The sequence below is a fragment of the Xiphias gladius genome, chromosome 19 (genome assembly GCF_016859285.1).
Source record: "Xiphias gladius isolate SHS-SW01 ecotype Sanya breed wild chromosome 19, ASM1685928v1, whole genome shotgun sequence".
NCBI lineage: Eukaryota > Metazoa > Chordata > Actinopteri > Istiophoriformes > Xiphiidae > Xiphias > Xiphias gladius.
This window is the reverse complement of record NC_053418.1, coordinates 22,177,075-22,200,225: the sequence shown is the minus strand read 5'-3', so window position 1 is coordinate 22,200,225 and position 23,151 is coordinate 22,177,075. Positions and strand designations below refer to the sequence as shown.

Below are 23,151 nucleotides of genomic sequence, written 5' to 3'. Positions count from 1 at the left end.
GTTTGTTTAATCTGTACAAAACTGAGGTGACAGGCAAGTCGCAAATATTTGTAATAGTTCAGTTTTAATTGAATGAACTGGGATATCAGAGATGTTATATGATATGTTGACATACACACACAAATTCTATTTAACTTTTTTTTTTCAACATATGAAAAATGCTTTGAAAAAAATGGAGACAATATTTACGATAAAATCATCTACAATAGTGCAGTCTGTCCAATGTAAGACTACGCAGAAACAGTTTTGATGTGGCTTTGTATTCTGTGTGGAGAAATGAGAACCTCAACACAGTCAAGTTCTACATCAACTTGTACATAGATGTAAAACAATTCTTTTGCATCTTTTGCAAAACTGCAACTCTTCAGTTGCGTATGAAAACCCTTTGCCTTGCCTGCACAAATGCCATGGTAATTGCTGAGAGCAGTGCAACATTTGTTTACGTGTTCTCAGTGAAAAGCGAATCAGAGTGATCCTGTGTTACTCAAAGGGTGTAAGGGTTGGCGATGTGCATGCACCGATTGAAGCAACCATTAAACACTATACATTGGATTATTTGTTGCTGTATGCTAACACCTCTGCAGAGGGATGATACAGTGTCTGTGAAAACTTGGACAAGCTTGTTGTGGACAGAGCTTTAAAACATACTAGCAGTGTTACTGTATGAGGGCTTATGAAAGATATTTGTAATGAGTTCCAGTGAGCCTAAACTGCTTGGATAAGTACTAATGTTGGCTATGTTCCCTCCAAACCAGCATCGCCCAGCTCCTGCTGAGTGGAGGCAGCAGAAATTGATGGCGTTACAGTAGTGTCCTTTCCAAGAACCACTCACACACTCACACACACACTCTCTCACACACACACACAAACACACACACAAACACACACACACACGCACACAGGTAAGCAGACACAAATTCTCTACACTGCTTTAAGTCATGTCCACACTGTCTGGTGGTCTCCAGCTGTTATCTTTTGTGGGAGAACACATGAAATTATGGTGGACATTCACAGAGCTCCAAATTGACCTGAGATGTGTTTTTTCGTCTGCTGTTTGCTGAATACAGAAAGGAATAATAATTTTTACAATTAACCTTGCTGCTTATAAAAATTCAGTGCTGTGGAGTGAATAAGGCTTTGGGAAAATCTAAAAGCCTGTTACGAATATTATTATGGCAATAAGAAATTAGTCTAGCCTTTCTCTGTATCCCACTGGCTTGTCTGTTTTGAACCCTTCTGAGTCAATTTTTTCAAAAAGCAAAATTGGAGTTCTTTTTTTTTTCCTGCTGAATGCTCAGATTAGAGTTTATAGTGATAGAAATGGAGAGTCCTATGATTGACAGGTTGGAGTGTTGTTTTTGTGCTGTTTATCCTCTCCTCTGTGTGCAGGAATCAAAGTCCTGACAGCCCTCTCTGATCCCTGGATGAGGACCAGCGAGCATATTGACAATTGAGCCTTGTGCAGCAGCAGCCGTCTACTCCAGGCTGTTGTTTATATGCTAATGCTGGACTCTGTCACTCCGGCGCAAGCGACTCACTTTCTGTTAGTCTGTTAATTGTGCACAGTCGGCTTCATATTAATTTGAACCCTTATTCAGTTTGAGAAAAATGACCTGTGATGATCTTTTTTATGGAGCATCTGTGAGGTTATGATACCTGATAAATTTAGTTTACGAGCAAATGTCCATTGATTACAAAATTTACTTCTCTGTGGCTTCTGGGGAGCTATAGGCCAAACAAAATTAAGGATGATTTTGCAGTCCTCAGTTACCCTGGGGTTAAAGGGGTGCTCTGCTGCAAAAATAAGTCATTGTTTCCAATTGAACCTCAGCAGGGTTGCCTCCTCATTTGTTCCAAGCTGCTATGTTTGTGTGAGCACAGTGAGTTTACATGAAATTGTGGGTGTACTTTTTCTGATTCCGATATACTTCCATGTTTGTTTTACTCCATTATCTAAATCCCCTGAGTGTTTTGTTGCTATAACATAAACCATTAAATACAACAACATTAAAACCGGTAACTATTAAACTATTAAATGTTGTGGCTGATCAGTGTATATAATAACATGAAATACTACAAAGGGTACTTTTCATATTAAAATCATTTTTTGCCATGCTGGTGGCATGGTTCTGTGTATGATTCTGTTGGTCGGTCGGTCTGCCACTTTGGTCCAGACTGAAATATCTCAACAACTACTAAATGGCTTGCCATACAATTTTGTAGAGACATCCATGGTTCTCATAGGATGAATCCTAATGACTTGATACCCTTACATTTCCTCCAGCATAGAGAGGAATTGTCATACCTGCCAAACATCAGCATGTTAACATTTTCATTGTTAGCATGTTGCCTTGCTAGTGTTAGCATTTAAGATTTAGTACAGCCTCGCAGAGCCACTAGTGTGGCTGTAGACTCTTAGTTTTGTTTAGACAATATAAATATACTATAATGTACAAATGCATAATGCTGTTAAATTAATCAGTTAATTCTCAAATGTCCTTGAAATCAAGATGAAGTAACTTTAAGTTCAAATGGGGCTCTCACACACCCTCAAATACACAAATATGCCAGCCCTGGCACTGTTGCTTTGTGTGTCTGAACTATTTGTTGTCTGTCGTATTTTTATTTACCTTCTTTCCCGTCTTGTTTTGTATTGCAAACATGAAGATAATAATAGAGCTGAATCGAATTAGTGTGTATCCATTTGCTGGCATTATTTAGTTTCTCAATCTGACCACTTGTATGATTTGGCACTTGGATGCTGTAGCCAGCAGGTCCTCTGTTCGCTGCTCAGGTAATGACCAGTAATTGAGTGTCCTGTAAATTGGCAGTGATGGTTAGAGACTGTCCCCCAGATGGGAGGCAAAGGCTGTTTCTGCTGCAATTGTGCCAGACTCCTGTGGGGTGAGAGCCTCACTCTTTATCTCCTCCTGGGCACCACCTGTCTCCTATTACTGGACACAGGATCTCCTCACCCATACCCTAATTTGAAAACTCCTCATATCAGAGTCTCTGTGGTTTTGCTGAGGCCAAAGCCAAGTCGGACACCTCATAATAGTCAATTCACAGAGAGACAGCCTTTCTAACTCGCACACTTACAAGCGGATGATCCTCTACACCAGACCATGTACCACCTTCCTCTCCATTTTCCTTTTTCTCTGGCATTAAAGAGTCATTAATGGACACACCTGTGGGGTCAGGCTGACAGTAGTTTGTGGCAAGCATTGGAGAATGGGCTGAGGGAGGTACATCAAGGTCTGGAGCTGAGGTTCAGGTTAGAAAAAGCGAGGATCTGCTTAATCTTCACCTAAATTGAACAGGAACAATCCAGACCTTAAAAACATGCATGCCCTGTCTTGACTGTTAAACAGCAGAATTGTAAAAACTACAGAATATATTGCCAACATTAAGTTTGTTCCCCTTTGACAAAGGATATAAAAGTTAATGTGTACTCATTATATTGGCTTTGCAATCTGGAGAGCAAACTTATTGGTCACCAGCTGTTGGAATGTGGGTAATGAATGGAGAAGCAATGGAGAGTTGTTCCCTGCATGGAGTACAGCTCCTCCCTGCAGAATGGAGCAGCATATGTCTGTGGCTCTGGCACATGATCAAAGCGGGAGACAAGGCACCTCAGCTGGTGACAGCCCCTTACCTTATAACAGCCTGAGCTTTCATCGCGTTGGGCAGGAAGATGGTTAATTTAGTGACAGCCAGTGTAGAATTAGCGTTTAAGAGTGTATCATTACGTTCTGTTGAATTAAGCTCTAAAATGAGGCAAAGAAAGGAGATGCACCATCAGAGATTGTGCTGGTTATTGCAGTTTGTAGTTCAGGGTCTGCTGCTAATGCTATGGATCACAATATCACAACTGCATCAACACAGAAGTGTTATTGCTGTCTGATGCAGTAGAGCACAGTAAGTAATGCTGTAGGTTACACAGTACTCCCGTGAGTCCTCAGTCATTTCATAAATTACAGATGTAGATGAAATTATTGGGCGTAATTGTCACAGCTAATGAAAGTTATATTTGTGCCAAAGGTTTCACCAGTTAGGATCTGAAGGATCACTGTAGATACCTTGTAATTATCCATCTTAGTCTACCTTGACCTTTCATAGGTCAGTGATTTTGCATTACCAGGAACATCGGGATAACAGTGGATCAGAACAAATAGGACAACATGTAATATTTTGTGTTATAATCAGCTTATCTGGTTGGGGCCAAAGCTTGCAGACAAACAGGCAGCCTGGTTCGATGTGAATTAATTTGATCATGGCAGGTTTGTGAGATTCTCTTTCCCTGTTGGTTTCTGCCTGAGAGGGGCGCAGATGTGCAAGCACAACTTCCCGCATTAAGGAAGTGAGTGATTCTGGCATAGTCGTGACACCATGAAGGGAAAGATGGCTGCTCTTTTTACTTATTTGGCTGTTTTCTGATATGTCTAGATGAGCTTTTCCTGTCTGTCTAGTCATTTATATTGAATGCTGTGTGTTTTTTTTAAGATAAGATATTGTGTAATTTATACTGCATATCTAATATCAAAAAGGAGGAAATTGACCTTAAATGTCAAAATCATTCCATTCCAGACACACGTGGCCAGATCAACTTTGTGCTATTTTTTCTGACCTGCTTTATTTATATTTCATTTTTGTGTGGCAAAAGCCATTAACCTTTCGATAATAATTGCAAAATATAACTGAAATATATTGTAGAGCAGTGTACTTTAAAAAGTTTTTAACATTGGATCAATGTTGTTTATTATTATTATTATTATTTTTATTTTTTATTTTTTTTACAGATTTTAATTTTCAATATAGTATGTAGAGATGTTACCTCTAATGATAGGTTGCAACACATACGAAGCACACATTTTATAGATATATTAACTGACAGCAAATCAAAATATTTATTAGCATTACAGACAATGGGAACGAAGAACAGCTGAATGGTTGCACAAGAGTCATAGTTTCACATTTACAAAAGTGCCCTGATGCCCAAGATCAAATTTAAAGTCATTTTGTATTTTGAATAACCTAATTACGGTCTGTTAATTCCAAATCATGCTTTTTGTGATTGTATGTGTGGGCAACAGGCTGCCAAAAAGAATAAACAGAAGCCATTACTTTGGCTAATGTGTTAGCTGTGCCCCACAAGTACCTTTGATTTCCTGTGTGTACAATTGCATTGTATTAGTGGGTCTTGATCCATGGTTCATTTGTTCTCCTGTGTTTGCTCCCCTGCTCAGTTTCCAATGTTGACACTGCCTACCCAGGGTTGAAAACACTGTCCAGACTGTTCAGAGAACAGTCCATCATCTCAGCAGCTCATCTACCTGCATGGCTACTGGCCACTCTAATGAGACTGAACCAGTCGTGATACTCTGGTGTTCAGGTCTCAGTGTTGTGTATTTACACACGGGCCATCTGGGTACTTCAGTGTTTCCGACAAAGTGATGCTACACATCTCTTGTAGTGGTTGGTATTACTTTAGTTATGCTTATTTATTTTAAGTTGTTTATTCAAGTAATTCCATCATCTTTTGACTGTTAATATTTTGATTTAGAATTGAGGTTGAAAGCAGCAGGAGCAACACTGAAGACCTAATGAATGCAAGCTGAGTCCAGTCCTGTTGTTATCCATAACTATCACCCACATCTTTTTGCGAAGTGGGGCCCTGGATATTTTTTGCCATCACATAGCATTCATTTCAAATTCTTGTAAAGCATCAGTCCCAACAGGATCCCATAGTGCTTATTTTGAATCTGGCCAAAAGTGATTAATTTTGCAGGGATGGTTCAGAAAAATTGGGATGCAGCTTTTTTTTGTCAGAAATATTTCTCAAGGAAAAAAATAGATGTTTTTGGTAGCACTTGTTTGGGAGCGATACAAAGCCTGGCAGTAAGCTCTGTCTGAGAGAACACTTGGATCACATAGGCAACATCTGGAAGAAAGTCGGAGCAGTTGGTTGAGCACTGACTTTTTTTGACTTGGGCTAATTTCATTGGTTAGGTAATAGATAGATTTTACTGTATTTGGAAAGTGGCTGTTCCATGTTGACCAGTTTGTGCAGAAATATTCTGTGGATTGGAACATTTTGCAAGCTCTTCAGATATTAAGGGGATTTCTGGAATTTGAAATAGGTCTCCCCTTGATCAAAACTTTTAAAAAAAAGGCTGAAATACATATGGTTGGATGGAGAGTCAAAGGAGAAAAATACATACCCTGTTGGCATGTTTTGTTTCTTGTTCTAGAGCATTTAGCTTGCGTGTGTTTCCGTGTTACTAAGCCATTTCTGATCCTCTGCAGTTCCATGGATCTCTGCATTATTGTTCTGCAATCTCTAATAAAATAGAATAACACAAGAATAACTACACACCACCTCATCTTTGCAAGTTTGCAGGGAGTCAATCCCCAAAGTTTACAGTCCATATGAAGAAAATAACTTCCTGTCCTCATACGTATAACCTCGTACTTTGTACTGCGTGGTTGATTCTTTTTGGTCAGATGAGTTTTCTCTAAGCAGTCACAGTAAAAGCTGCAGATGTGATTCGCCTTTACAAGAACCGTCTTTTGTTATAGGCGTTTACTGCTCTGCCATGAGAGATGAAGGTTACCATGTGAACTGAATGACAGTATGAGGAAAGCTTGGCCAGCAAATCCAGCTGGGGATGAATAAGCCTCTGTGTCTGAGTAGGCAACAGCAGTGGGCTTTCAGCATTTGCTTGGTTGCAGCACCAATCATCAGATGTTCTCTGTGGACCTTTAGTCAGCAAAATGGTTTCAGCTGCCAAAATGCAAAAATAAAACCTGTTTATTCCCTGATCATACAGTAATTTTTCTATATAATGGTGCATTATTGAATCCAGCATTGTCATCTACCACGTGGGAAAACGAATAGATCTCACAGCAATACATATACCCTCCTTTATCTCTGTAGGAGTCTGTTGTGGCTGAATGAGTCATTGTTTAGTTTCCATTAAGGTAAAAGTCTCATCTGACGTCTTGGTGTTCATGCAGTGGGATTATCAGATTTACAGTCCTCTCTCTGGAGCCTCTCATACACACTGAGCCTGCTCTTTCAAATTAGCCCCCTATTCCAACAGCCTTACATTTTATTATAGATCGTAGTTTAACCTTTTTGTTCTGCACCTGTCACTTTCCTTTCATCACTCCTTTTATTATTGAGGCCTGTGATCGTAGCAGAACAGTTCTTTCTGTTTTTTTGTCCGTTTTTTCCTTTTTTCATTGATTATAATTCATTCTCTTCTCCTCTCCTCTTCCTTGCTGACAGTATTCCCCCTCCATCTCTCCCTCTCCTCCCATTTTGCTCTTCAGTAGTTGTGTGTTACACTCATAAGACATCAGCAGGTAGGTTGTGTAGCATTTCCTGGCTCAGAGAGGTCAGACCCTGGTGATAGTGGCAGCTTCATTTCTGATTCTGCAGCATGCTGAGGCTTGTGGTTGTTGGTGGGGAGATAGAGAAAGTGTGAAGTAAAAAAGAGACAGAAAGAGGGAGAACAAGTTGAATCCAGACTAGGTTACTTCTTTTTCCACTGCTGCATAATGTTTAATATGCCTGATAGAGGACGACTCGCTGAGGTCTTATAGCAGGGACAAAATGCTGCAGAGCTGAGGAGCTTAGACGGTAAATCCTGCCTCCATCCCATTTTTCATTTTGTTCATTCTCCCTTCTTTTTCATTTGCACTCATATCTAGGCCTCGCTTCTCTCACATATCTCTGTCATGATCATATGTTCACTCATTATCACTTCTGTTTTTAACTTACCTCACTCTTTACCCTTTCCTCTCTGCTCTGTGTGTGTGTCTCTGTTGAGGGATGTACTTGCTGACCTCTGGGAGTTACACTTGTTTTCCTGTAAATCTGTGATTCAGCATTCAGTCTGCATGTTACTGTGCACATACACGCATACACCACAAACACACGCATGCACACAGATATACACTTGCAGGCGGCGGACGAGTACAGTATTAGTTGACTGCAAGCATCTGTGCCTGCGCACACAGACTTAAGCTGTAGGGGTTATGTAACTTACTCTGCCATTTCAAATGATTTGAAATCACAAGTGCTTGCTGTGCTGCACTAGATTACTGTGTGTCTGGGCCAGTAGTATGTTACAATACAGTTGTATACTACATTTTATACTCAGAATCTGAAGTACTTTATTTATCCCCGGGAAATTGCCTTGTTACAATTGCACAACATGCAGTTAGGAAAGAGGAAGTTAGTAAGTAAAAAAGTGAAAACTACTGTAAAATAGTAATAATAAATAGACAGTAAGTGAATAGAAAAAATGTACAAATGCAAATGTGCAAAAAGTGCGAGGTAGAATCGCCAGGCCTCTTTAACATTAGCATACAGCAGGTCCAGGGTCCTGTCTCCTCTGGTAGTGCAGTCCACAAGCTGAGTGAAAGTTGGGAGGGTCTTGTCCAGTTTAAGTCCCTGGAGATCATGAAGAAAGCGCTGGGGTGCAGAGTCTGGAGTCTCGTAATAACAGAGTGGATGACGTTACATGCGGTTGCCGGATTAGCAGAAGGGGGATGTAAAAAAACAACCAAGATGGCATATGAGAACTCTCCGTATATGTAGTATGGACGTAGCCCCACGGGTAACAGTTCAGTGTTTGGACTGCAGAAATGTTCTGTCATCCTGTCCACCCAAACTGTCTGAAAGCCGTTGATGGTAGCAGTGGGATCTGGAGTATTTATATAGAATACTACATGCTATACTACATGTACATGCTAAGTGGAACTGGTTCTTTGGTGTTGAGTAACTCTGACAACACAGTGGCTTGCTAACACTTGCATCGGTAGTCTTTCCTTCAGCTGTGTTAATGGCCTTTCCTTTGCCTGCAGTTTGGCTGCAAGAGACAAACACATAATAACAAGAAAAAAGTGTCTCAGGACAGTATATACTGTATATATCGGGGAGCACCACTGACATTTTGAGAGGCAACAAATTAACTGTACAGCTACAGCATGTGCCACAGTTAGTGGTCATGTACTGTTCTTTTCTGAGTGTAACTACTCCAAGTAAAAAGTCAAGTTCTTTTTCTCTTGTGTGGCCATCAGTTTTATTATAATGTAGCTCAGCACACTGTGTGCCTGCTTATTTTTTAGAGGATTAGCATTCAGTGTCATAATATGATTTGAAGTTAAGATTTTGCAAGAAGAACAGAGGCTGCTTTAAAACCCATCCCAGAGCAAGTCTTATTCCTGTGCACATCTGTCTATATTTGATATCTCCATCAGATATCGGCTGTTTGCATAGAATTGCCCCTGTGGTACAAAATGTTTGCAGTTTTTTTGCTCAGCCATAGGCAGGATTATTACCCATCATTATGCATTATGCATATTCAACACAACTCAGGTTGAGAGAGAGAGTGAGAAAGGCAGAGAGAAAGAGAGAGTAATGAGGTTATCCCTGCTTGCCAGAGATACACACAGAGTCTTCCCAACTACAAAAGATCAGAAGACTGAACGCTGAGAATAGGATGGGGAAAGCCTCCTGTGTTAATTAGTCGTTGCAGAAATAATACTGTAGTATGTGAACCTCATTTCATCAAGATGTTTCTGTGCATTGAATTCACAGAGGAGAGTCAGCAGCAACAAAAATAGTTGAAGTAAACCATATATACACCATATGCTACCTTTGTGTGATCCCAGGGGGAAGTCTCCATGGTGCCGAACACTGAGACGGCAGTGTTCAGGGCTCACAGCTGAGGCTCGGCTGTTTTCACTTCTTGTCTTCTTTTGTTATCTTTAGCTTACCTCAGTTCTACTATTGTAAATGATATAAGAACTATGTCAATTGATAAATAATACAAATAGTAAATGATGGAGTGTAATAGTTTAAGTCAAATGAGAGAGATATGTAGGGCTACAAGTAAGGAGTCTATAAAATGTGGGAAATGCAACAAGATCCCAGATCCGGAGGTGAAACTAAAACCCATATTAACTTGATATAAAAAATATGAAAAGGTGTAGCTGGAACCTGAGTGCCTTTTGATGAATAATGATTAATTAGTTTGATTGGATGATTTAATTCTGTTGATCAAATAAGAGAATAATTGATCATTTCAGCATTGGTGAAAATGATAGAATGACAGCATCTACAACTTCCAATAGATTAACATTACAATATAACAACTTTTGCTGTTCCTCAATATCAATCTTGCCAGTATAGATCACTAGTATAGATCACTGTGGGTACACCTCTCTTGTGCATGCATTTGCATTAGTGCCACTGAGGCAAGAATGCAAGATCCAGCCTAAAGGGATGGTCTTTCTCATCTGTCTTCATCTGCTGTGCAATAAACGCCTCTTCACTTAAACAGGAGCTCATTACTCACAATGGCAGCCATTTGAATCTTTTATCAGAGGGAATTTTAATTGAACATTGGCAAATGTGCTTCAAACAAATGGGCCTGAGAACAGGCCTGCGAGCTGGGTGTGTGTGTGTGTGTGTGTGTGTGTGTGTGTGTGTGTGTGTGTGTGTGTGTGTGTGTGTGTGTGTGTGTGTGTGTGTGTGTGTGTGTGTGTGTGTCTGCAATGTGTGAGTGAAATATTCATTGTGCATGTTAGCGCAGTGGCATAGCCGTCTGGTTCTGAAAACTGCACACGTTAGATACCAGCCCACATGGGAAATGGCAAGCTCACTGGGAATTACACAGAGCCTTTCCTCCAAAGGAAATCATTAAGAGTTAACATGGTAGTGTAAATTGTGCATATGTATAGTTTTTTTTTTTTAACCTGTCGAATTTTTTTCACTCTTTTCATATATTTTATTATTAAATATTATTATATTTAAGTCATCTTTGCATGTACTTGTTTTGATGATGTAGTGAATAAGAATGGTGGAGCTTTAGGTGTTGAAATCCCATACAAACTACAGTAACAAACACCTGCAGTGGCTAATATCACTCGCAGCCGAATAAGTAAATGAATAATCTCTCAAACATTGATGTGGCAGTATATGTCCTGTTTATCTGAAACATTAGGAGTGTTTTCCCACTTTTCATTAGAGATACTGAGCACAAACATCTCTCGATTTTGTGTCTTTTGGTTGTTTTAAACTTAGCATTTTGTGAAAGGTTTGCAAAGCCTAACCTTATTATTCATTTAATTCGCAACCATAATTCTTAACCTAAATTTATCCCAAACATAGAAAAAATTTAAATAAATCCTAAACACAATTTTAATTCTAAATCCTGACCCCAGACTTACCCTAACTCATCATCCTAATTGGGTATTTAATCATGAAATCCTCATTTCAGAGGACATTTATTTTCCACATCTTTCTGTCCATGTGAGGGGTTTAGCCCTTTAAGAATAGAAATACTACAGCACATGCACACATTGTACATGCAGTTAAGTAGGATCATTGGTGGACCAGCTATGACAAATAAGAGGTCAAAAATTTAAACCTGCTAACTGTCAATTGCCTGGGGTGAAACACCACAAGGTGACAGATCATGAAGAGGTCAAAGCTTGTTCCTCCTCCTGTTCTCTGACCTTATTGCTCATCATTTTATTAAATATTGTCAGCATTTGCAGGTCGAGAGGTGAACCAGCAGATGTAGCAAAGTAAAATATCTTCCATTTGAATGGATTCCAATAGTATATTCAAAGTCAAACCAAGCTTTGAGCATTGCTGTGATGAAGTGCACATTCATGCGTTAAGGGACACGTGGTGTCATGCTACCAGAGTGTTAGTGTGTTTGTGTGCGTGTGTGTGTGACTGCGTGCGTGCGTGTGTGCGTGCGTGCGCATATTAGTAGCACACACTGACACCAGTAAAATCCTGTTTAATTCTATATGCTAATCTTAGGACATCCAGCCACACTTTCACTCCCATCAACAGCAAGGATGTTCTTCATACACTGATTCAAAGCGCAGTCTGCGATACACAGATGATCTTGTAGGTGATGTAACACTTTCATGTATTTTTTTACTGTAAGAGCAGTGCAATAGTTGACTATGCATTCAATTAATGCTCATAAAGAAGTTTATTCTCTAATGGGTATACTCTTCACTACTGAATGCATCCAAACCTGGCAGAAAGCGTTACTTCCTCATTAGAGTGAAGTCACAAAGAGATGTGGCATCTCCGGAGCAGGACTGAAGACATTTTTTAAGGTCATTAGTTACACCTGTGCTTTTCCTGCTATGACAAGTGGAAACCTCTGCTGTAAGAAAGGTCAGTAGACTCAACAACTAACAATATGTGAACGGGGGAAAAAGACAGATTCAAGCCAATGTCTGTTAAAGTTTTAAGTTAATGTTTTTTAAACAGATTTTGGGAGTTTGACCTTTTTTATTACATTATTCATCACATTCACATTCAGTTGTCACCTCAGTTGAATGGCTGCTTGTGGAAACATAACTGGCCTTAAAAAGTGTTTTAAATCCTGCATTTTTTTACATCCATGTTTACCAGCTTACAATCTTCTTCTCCCCTCCTTTTGGTGGTGAATTGCTGCATTTCTTCGTGTGCATGACACAAACAACGCAGGGACCACTTGTTCAAAAACTTCTCCTTGGTGCTTCTACAAGTCGGAAACTCCATAGGGAACTTTAATAAGATTAATAATGTTGAAGTTTCCATTTCAGAGCTCTGATATTCTGCATGCTGCCCAACCAGCATGGCTTTACAGGGAGCCTTACATGGAACAGAACCATCGTGAATGGTATTAGTGCCCACATGTGCTTTTTCTGCTATGACAATTAGACATGTCTGCTGTGAGAAAAGTAATCAAACCTAATACCAATATGTGAAGAATGGAGAAATAGGAGCTATCAAGGAAAGGCAAGGCTTTGAGTTGTTAGTTTAAGTCATCCAGCCTTAGTTTTCCTTTGTGTTTAGACCTGATTAACAAAAGTTAGCATGCTATCATTCGCAAGTAAAATGGTGAACATGGTAAACATTATACTTGCTAAACATCAGAATGTTAGCATTGTCATCGTGAGCATGTTAGCATTTAAGTTAAAGCACCTGTGTGCAACACCTATGGCTGTAAAGTCTTAGTCTTACTAATTTACAACTATGACTGGCAAAACTGAGTGAAGGCTTTTAAGCAGCTTTTTGTTTGATATTTTTCATCACATTATTCCCAGAGGACCACACCCTACATCCTCAACATTTGAACCTTAGAATCATTCCAGCCTCCTTTCTGCTTTCCGACAACAAAAACAATTTATAATATCTATTAGATAATCTCTGGAAATCTCTGTCTGTCTCTCTGTTATACACACACACACACACACACATAAATATACACATGAACGCACACACATACACTCACACACGTAAATACTGCTGAATAATGAAATGCTCCAGCTCCCTCTCTCTCTGACTAGTCTCCCTGAGTTCTCTCAGGAAGCTTCTGTTCCTGACAAACCATAGCAGCCGTCCTCTGCTATTTTTTTTCTCTCCCCAGGAGACTGAGATCAGCACCAGAAGGAAGGAGTGTGAAGCACTTGAGGCAGAGGTGAAGAAAAAAAATCAAACATGTCAGACTTTGGTAAGTGCTCCAAAAATATACCTTGGCCTCTGTGTGAAAGGACGGAGGCTACAATTGATTTGTACCTGAGAGCCTTGCCTGCTATCATCACACACATGTGTGTCCCCTGAGAAAATGTGTGGAACTCTACTGTAATGATAGCTTGGTTCTCTGGCATTGATGACTGAAATTGAAAGGTGGGAGCAGTTAACTGCAAGTTGCAGTGTCTGTGAGTTGGGTTTTGTTTGCATTGGGAATACATTTGAGGATGAGAGATACACTTTGCTGAAGTAATTATATTCTGTGTGTGATCATGCACAAACACAGAGGAAATACAGGGTATGGTGCTATGGTGTATATAAACAAATGTGTACATTGCTAGTGGTATCCTCAGGCTGTAGCTGTATTAGTTTCTTTTGTATACACATTAGTTCATGGAGCTCAGTGCAACAATGGTGTTAAGTATACAGCAGTACACAGTACTGTGTGTGTTTTTCAGGTAATGGTCACCACTGTAAAAGGTCAGAGATATGTTACACAGATCTTGTATTGTCATATGGTGCTCGGTGCCTCTTGAAGGACACTTTCTTACAATGGTACAGAAATGTCATTTTGCATGCTGGAGTGGCCTTGACTCAGGCCAAAAGGCAAAGAAAAGGAAAAAAGATGAGGCTAAGAGAACTTGCTGAGAAGTAACTAAAACCTTGTTTTTTTTACATGTCTCGTCCTGACATTGAATCAATGCTTAGTTTAAGTTGTTCAGTATATACAGCGATGTGTTTCTGGTGATAGTGGGAATGGCTCAGTGGTTAGCAATGTCACCTCACATGTTGATGTGGTGTTGTTAACTCTGAACACTGTGGACTGACCAACTGGAGGCTGCTAGTTAAAGGTACCCTCAGGAGTTTTTGGACCACTAGTGCTGCAGTGTTTTGATGAGTGGGTTCCCTGTTTGTTTGTATGTTGTCACAAACTGAGTGGTGGCATTATGGCTGCAGTTACCCATAAAAGATAGTAATGCACCACAGCAAAACATCAAAGAAGAAGACTGAAAATTGATCTAGAGACCAGTATTCAGTAGTCACTACTATATCATTATGTGAGTACTCAGTAGTTATTACTACAATTATTACATGAGTACTCAGTACTCATGGGTCATACCACGCCTATCTTAGAACTTGGCAACTACACACCACAAAATCTGTCCACAGACAGACAGGCACCTGCCAAACTACTCAAAACCCTCTTTGTGGTAGTTCCCACAACAGTAGCCAGCTGTGCTGGTGTTTGTGTTAAGAAAAGTGAGTATGATTTGCCTGAAATTCAGTTTGTATTGTTAGGTGGTACTGGGGGGTTAGAGAATTTGAAGTTGGAACCAGGCTAAATTCAGAGTACACTGAAGTAACCACTGATCAGCAGTGGCAATTATCCTGTTAAGTTGTATTACTTTAGTTCGGAAACACACCGTACTGAGTCATCAGGCTGTATCAGTCTCTCACAGCAGGGGGGCATCAAAGGTCAAATCACAGCATAAATAAAGGGAATGGATCCGGTCTGTGGGGTTTTACCATTACAGTAGCCTTACTAAGCAGATGTCCTGCCCAGCTCTGCTCCTTAGGTTTTGTTCTTCTTTATGTCATCCATTCAGGCATTGTTTCCTGTTTTATTTTGTTATACTCACCTCTTCACTCATTTCACATACTTCACTTCCTGCCCCTTTAACATTTTGTGAAAAGTTTCCAAAGCCGAACCTTATTATTATCCATTTAATTCTCAACCATCTCTTACCCTAAATTTATCCCAAACATAGAAAACATTTAAATAACTCCACCAGTGTGATTGTCTGTCCCGCCCTGATTAGTTTCACCTTTCGCTCAGTGTCTTCCCCTCACTAGTGTATTTAGTCTGTGTGTTCCCTTCTCTCAGTGCCAGTTTTGTTCTGTACCTTGTGTCAAGCGTTCCAACAATTTTTCTAGTTTTTAGTGTTCCGGGTTTTTTTAATCTCAGCTAGGTTACCTGGCCTCGTTTTTGTCTTCTCCCTGTTGGATTTGTTTGCCTTTACCTCTGACCACTCCCCTGTATATTGAATGTTTTTTTTGGCAAGTAAAATACTGTTATTTGTTGAGTCTTTTTCCTGTGGTTCCATCAGTTGCTACAGCAGAATAACTAATCACTTTATATTACAGTATACTGAGATGGAGAGCTGTGTCCAGGCTCTGTTAAAGTGTATTTTACTGCTATGATGTTCCAGTAGTCATTCTCAAAGTGGAGTCCCCATGGCCCTGTTGACTTTTGAATTCAATCAAAAATTGAATTCTAGTGAATTCAGTGAATTCTAGGGAACCTGTAGGGATTCAGCAATAATTTAAATGGCACTGTTTGGTCATAAACTATTTGAATTCATTCCTTCATTCCCCCCCTAAGCCATCTTCTTTAGATTAGCTGCCCCAAATAAACACTCCATTAGGACTGTTTTCTTTGCTGCCCTCCTCTCACGTTCCCTGCCCACAGCAGCACTTCCCTCCTTGCCCATTGTCAGCCTGCTGAGTCCAAGGGAAGCTACCCAAAGGACAAACTGACCCCAAATGGCTAGCAGAAATGGCAGACTTGTCTCCACAGACTGCAGCACAGCTCTTATCTCCTACCGCACTGAGCTCTGAGAACAGAGCCACAAACACAGACAAGACCAATGAGCACTATTGTGAGGGGGTAGCGAGTTGACAGTAATGTCACTCCCTGTTTGGTCCAAACTGGCTTACCTCTCTTTCTCTCTCCTGTTTTTCTCCCTCTCAGTGCCGTCCTTCTCAGTTTAAAGTAAAGAGTGCATGTACATAATTAGGTGAAGCTGTTAGCAACTCACTGCAGCTGCTCTGCTCTACAATGATTTTACTTAACAAAGGTTGAAATTCCAGCTGGTATTAATGCCATGTCCCCTCATAGTGATTTCAGCTGTCGTGTATATAAACACATAGTCTGAGTGTGTGAGTAACAGTAAGCACTAGCATAGCCATCTGGCACCTCCGCCTTCCTGAGTATCGCGTGTTTAACTACAGACCTTCAGAGTATGCCTCCACTAGCATTTAAAGTCTGTTACCATAGCGACAAGCATTAGCTGTACCAGTGTCGCCCAAATATGTAACGGTGCTAATCGAACATCAATACTAAGGCAGACTCAACAAGTCCAAGGACTGCACTGTGGAGCCGTGCTCTCTAATGTAGCTCAATAGCCAGTATGAAATGCCTGCCTTTGTGGTCAGGTTAGCTTTCATTATGAGCATGTATTGTATGTGCAAAAGTATAAACTGTCAGAAATCAATTTCGAGATAGACTCTCATTTCACATTTCACATTTCATTATATTAAAAAATGATGTATTTTTTTAATTTTTTACGCAGTGCAGTAAATTCAGGTATGCATTAGTCTTATAAATTTTATGCATCCTGGCTTTGTGCTTTATGTTTGTGATTTGTTTACTCATGTACACCACAGTGTGCAGTGCTGAAGAGGAATTCTGGTATGTGGTGTTAAAGTGGTGTGCAGGACCACAAGCCCTGTGTAAGGGCTAAACACTATACAGTACAGTTTAAGTCATTACCATTCAGCTGCACAGTTGAATATTTTTGAATGACATTTTAGATATCTTGCTGGGCCCCAAATTTTCTCAAATTGAGCTGATTCTCTACCGTCATCTCTTAATGATATTCATATTTAAGGGTCATCAATGTTAAGAAAAACCAGTTGTCAAGAGGAAGTATATGTTTATCTCTTTAATGCAGATGGTCATGGTAAAGAAATAAGAAGCAAACTGAAAAGGCTGATCCTTTAGCACAGCAGTGATTGACTGGCTGTCATCTATACTGAACAAGAGCAAATGCAGCTGCTTACACTGACTGACTCTACAGAACAAGGAGTAAGTGGGTGAAATGTTGCTTCGCTCATGTGTTAAATGGCAGAATTGATTCATCTGTCAGGCTTGTCGAAAATTAAACACACTGCTCTGGCACACCATGCTGAGTCAGACCATGTCTGGACAAAACACACGACTGCCTCTGCAAAGCTTTCAAACACAGGAAAAACCCAGGTACTCTGCCCCAGGCCTAATTGTTCCATAGTGTTTTAGTCATGACACTATCATGGCTTGTCAAGAATGAATAGAACACTTCACTATTTATCACTATACAATCGTGTGTTTTTAATATTTTGTCTCTTTGCTTGCTAGAATGTATTTTTGTAATACTAAAAATTGCAAATAGTATATAACAGTAAATAACATCAATTTTGGTGAGTTTAGTTCTTTACATCACTTAAACTTACTGTTTGTGTCTTAGAGGCTTTAATAGGTTATATTTTTTGTTATTACCCGGTCTCTAAAGCATTACAAATCAGTGAAGTTATGTTGTGTACATTTCAAATGTACATTGGTGTTAGTACTCAAAGCAAATGTCACCTCAGCAGAAAATCTCAGGTTTCTAGCTGCATAATGTTGGAGGCAGCTCAATATAGGCCACAATGCATTCTGCCTGGAATTCTCTCCATCACTGGGCTCACAGGCTCTCTATAAAAATGTGTCTTGCCAAGGGATTATGACGTATACTGATCTGTTTAAAGCGTTAACATTTCGACAATACAGGACAAAGAAACAGCTGATTCTCTATGTTCAAGACAATTTGGTTTGCATAACTACGTGTGTGCTGTCACATCCAAATTCCAAAAAGGATTTCAAAATGAGGATGAAAGTCATGTTAAAAAACTTAACTCAAAAACAAGCTTGAAATTTCTGAAGTATTTCTATTCATTGTTCTCATCAGTCTGCATACTGTAAAATGTGAGCTCTGTTTTTTTTTTCAGTAGCTGTTTGTCCTTCAGAAAGAACACCTGGAGGCTTAGCCAGCCCACATTAGCTATGAATTGAAGGATCAATGGATATGAATTGGAACGCCGATGCAATCTAGTGCTTGTACGGGAAGCATTAAAATTGAGCGGACACAATTGAAGCAGGTTGAAATGCCAATAATTTTTTGGATGTGAGGGAAATGAAATTAATGGAAAAACAGCAGATCTCAGATGCGACTTTGGTACTGTCTTCAGACTGTTGTTTACTTATTGCTGTTTGTCCTTCACAGTATGTGGTTTGCATATGTGCACTTTGTTCATACAGTTCATGTCTATATTTATTTATTTTCATTATTATTATTGTATTGGTTTTGTAGTGAGTAGTAGCAGTAGGGTAAGGGCAAAGTAGTAGAAATAGTAGAAGTGGTAGTACTAGTAGTAGTAGTAGAAGCAGTAATATTTGAGCTAGTATGGATATATTGTGTGCATTAGAGCTAGATAATGATACATGAAACATGTTTTTGTGCATTTCCCAATCACAATCTTCCAAAAATAATTAATCTTGTCATTTATACATATAATTTACAGTTTATACAACTGTTTACAATTTATATTTTTTTTTTTATATAATTACAATGTATATAATACCTGTAACTGTCTGATCAGTACAGTAAACTATATTTATTAGTAAATAATATAATATTTGTTGGTTCTTCTAATTTGCAGTACTAGTCATTGTCCGAAATTGTCATAGAGATATATACAGTGCAACAAATAGCAATTTCAGAACAAATTCATAGCAATCAATGATGCATTATGTAGTTATCATTTACTTATTGTAACACACTGCACATTTTGACTTGCCATAGCAGGATAAGCACAGATGTTGCTAATAACAATAACAATGGCTCTGTTCTATTCAGTTGTCCCAATCATGACAGTGTGAGCCAGAATGCACAATACCCTTAAACTGAAGCAGCTAAATGAACTCACACAATCATTCATTTCATTATTTACACCGGTGATTTTCCTACTGTGACATGTCAAAATGTCTGCTGTGAAAAAGACCCTGTGTCGTGACCAGGAACTTATGTTTTTTTGGTGTGCATATACCAGAGAGCTCATGCTGATTTTATAATGCTTTGTGAGCATGTCTGCAGCAAAAAAAAATTGCTTAACATTTTCTAGTCTGTTAGCACATGTATTCTTGCATGTTACTTTTTTATGTTTACTGCTGTCTCCGTTTGCCCTCTGACACAGCCCTCATAAGTAAAACATAAGGGAGCAAGAGAAAGCACACCATCACTAGCCATTAAAAAGAACTGTATTTTCTTTAAAAGTATCATACATGAGCCAGTACGTTTCTTAGCTCCCGACAAGAACACTTGGCCTACGTGCTGCTGTAGCTGCAGTGAATTGCACATTTCAGAGAATTCTCCAGTTGACACCACAAATTGCATCCATGGCGCGCCTCACGACTGTTGATTGAATGTAATTAAGTGTTCTTCCTCTGCAATGAAGGTTTTTTTTATTTTTTTATTTTATTTACATCCATCTGGACACACTTGGTAGGAAAGAGTGGAAAAAGGAGGCTCTTTATGTGTGTTTGTGTGTGTGTGTGTGCGTGTGTGTGTGTGTGCGTGTGTGTGTGTGTGTGGTTAGGAGGGTATCAGAATGCATACACTCACAGAAAGCTTTGAAAAATAAAATGTTCTTGTTTTTTTTATAACATCTATTCCAGTATGTAAAAGACATTGATATGAAAGCTAATATTATGACATTATTATTGTTCCGCTGTAGTGGCTAAAATGGCAGCTTCTTTTAGTCATGCTTTCTAGAACATACTAGAGAACCTCGAGCAGTCTCCTCAGATGAATAATTCATGGGCTATCGCTAACAAAACGTTGGGTTTGAGTGCTGCACTCTGGTCTATTAATGGTAACTTACAGGGTTCTAAACGCTGTTTTCTTTTGTGTCTTTTTCCTAGGAGAATGAGCTTCAAGATTTCCTCAAGGAGAACAAACACTTGAACCTCCAGTTGTTCAAAAATAGCCACAAGACATCTGAGTATGAGAAGGTTAGCGGCAGAAAGGCCTTAGTTTTGACTTTTTGACTATATAATGTATACATCTCAGTGATACTCCATTCACACTTGTAATGATTTTAAGTTCATATCTGTCTGTAACCATGCTAGTGGTGGAGATCTATGGATGACAATATTGGTTGTATTGGTTTGCTGTTCTTTCTGTCACTTGGTCAACCACCTTGGTCCGGACTGAAATACCTTAACAATTGTTGGATAGATTGCCATGAAATTTTGTACATGCACTATTTGTCACCAGAGGATGAATCCAAATGACTTTGGTCATCCTATGAATTTTCCTCAAGTGCCACCAAGAGGTTTTAAGTGACATGTCTCGGCAACTCTTGGTTGGATTGCCAGGAAATGTATTAACTCATATTCCCCTCAGGGTTAATTATTGTAACTATGGTAATTCCTTAACTTTTCATTTACTGCCACCATCAGGTCAAAATGTTCAGTTTGTTCTGTACTTTGGTTTATGACCAGATACCTACAAAACTAATGAGATTCCCACTAGGCTATTTTTGTTTGGTGTTAATTGGCAAATGTTAGCAATGCTAACACGCTAAACCAAGATAGAGAACATTATACCTGTTAAACATCAGCATCTTAATATTGTCATTTTAAGCATGTTAGTAACCTTATATTAGCGTTTTGTACAAAGGACCACCGTGCCTAAATACAGCCTCACTGAGCTTCTAATGTGGTTGTAGACTATCAGTGTTGTTTCTTTATAGACCACAGCCTCCCTGGTCTTACATCAATATTCTATCAGATGACTTTCTGGGTCATACTATAACTTAGCCAAGACTGCCTTAGGATGCTGGATAAATGGAGCTGTTTTTCCACTTTCCAGCATATCAATGCAAGCAATGAGCCTTCAATTCTATTAAAACCTCCTCACCTTTCTTTTAGGCCCAAGACCTCAAAGGCCTTCAGAGCTGATAACACAAAGTCAAAGTAGATCAACAAACAAAGTGCACAAAGCCTCTCTCTTGCAATTTCCTGAAGGAGCAGATTGGCAGGTAGTTGCTGTTGGGGTTGAAGAAGAGTAGAATGCTGGTTATTGATGTCTTATCAGGACTGCGGTGGCTTTTGGAGCAGCCATCCTGAACTGTTATCACACTGACGGAAATGAGAGCAGCACTCTGCAGGGCAGTGCAGATATTAGCCCTTGCTTACACCCCCGTGCTCTGATCCGTATCGTATCTGAATGAACTAGGAGGGGCTAGAAACGGCACCTCCCTCTACCCATAATAGACTATTGACCTGCATCTGCTGAATCCAATATACTTTTGTTTGATCTATCTACATTAGGTCTCACAGTCCTATCCTTGCAAATAGTTTTTACTGTATATATGCAGGCTGTTCAGAGGCAGACTAACTGTTTGTGTTTTACTTTGCAGGTGTTTGTTGAAACGCCCTCCTCAAGGAATCATTAGTCATTCATGGCTGCTCTGAGGAAGGGGCTTTACCACATTACGGCTGCAGAAACCAGTCATCTCACTGCCAGTTAGGGGCCTTTAAAAAGCTGCTTGAAAAATACTACCTTTTTAACAAACAATACAACTGGTCTGTGGGAGACAGATTATTAAGAATATGTAGAAATAGAAGTAGTCACATTTTTCTTATATTGTTCATAATGGCAGAATAGGCATCACTGGTGTTGAATTGATGTACAGTATTAATAAAATGTGCAACTGCTTCATGAATTGGATGCTTAGTGCTTGGTAAACAATGAAGCATGAATAATATATTAATGTTTTGGTCTACAGCCATTGAAGTCACTGAATTATGCTACTCTTGCATTATAATAACATTCAAATACTTTATCACCGAAACCAGCCAGCTCCAACATCTGGCCTGTGACAATTTCTGCCTGTTTTAAATGCTTGGAATGCTTTGGGGGGGATTAGAGCAAATCTTTTTTTTTTTCATACTATGGTGCTTAAAATCAATACTGAAAACCAGAAAAATAGGAACAGCTTTGTAATTGAATTCAATCCAAAGCAACAGCTCTACCTTTATGAAGCTTATCTTCAGTTTTTGATATTGTATCAGAGAGGCATTGATTTAGCTGAGACTTGTGGTTTTATTGGAATGGATTATACTGAATGGCGGTCCTGACATTTTTTCCCCTTAGAAAAAAGGAAACAAGTGGCAAACTCTTACTTTGGCCACTGTTGCAAGTTTCACAAGGTATTCTGGCTATATTTGATTTTAAATAAAACCAATAAATAATATAACACATAATATAACACAGCTAGCTGTACAACTTTTAAAACTACAACATAAGAAGTTATTTTTGTAAGACGCAAACTCTGTAACACTTTCTTTTCCATCTGTAGTTCCTTAGCGTGAATCAAGGGAAATTTTGCCTATAGTATTTAGTGAATGTGTCATTTTGCTACATTGACTTGTGCCTACAACCACCCTATAGTGAATACACTTCTAATATGGTCTGCAGTTATTAATTTAAAGATCTTGAAATAGCTTTTACCCTGTGGTATTTTTGACCACTAGTAGCAGTGTTTGGATTAGTGGCTGGCCGTTTTTGTTTGTATCTCATGCACATGCACAAGCACACGGGTGACATAACACAAATTCCTGCTAATGGTTTCACAATATTACAATGAACGTCCAGTGGCAGTAATGCACCAAAATAAGTCGCAAAGCACTAGCGAAATGTGGGGAAGAAGTAGACTGCATGTTAGCT

General features: G+C 39.3%; 1 protein-coding gene across 14 annotated transcripts in view; it reads left to right on the top strand.

The window, feature by feature from the left end:
• Nucleotides 1–23,151, top strand: part of rimbp2b (RIMS binding protein 2b) — an 85,762-nt gene that overhangs the window by 30,985 nt on the left and 31,626 nt on the right. For 13 of the 14 annotated variants that reach the window (XM_040154753.1, XM_040154752.1, XM_040154751.1 and 10 more), the window contains 2 exons: nt 13,458–13,541; nt 20,340–20,429. In XM_040154753.1, the coding sequence (XP_040010687.1) occupies nt 13,458–13,541; nt 20,340–20,429 (174 nt within the window). The remainder of the gene's footprint in view (nt 1–13,457; nt 13,542–20,339; nt 20,430–23,151) is intronic. The other variant, XM_040154758.1, reaches the window with a different exon arrangement.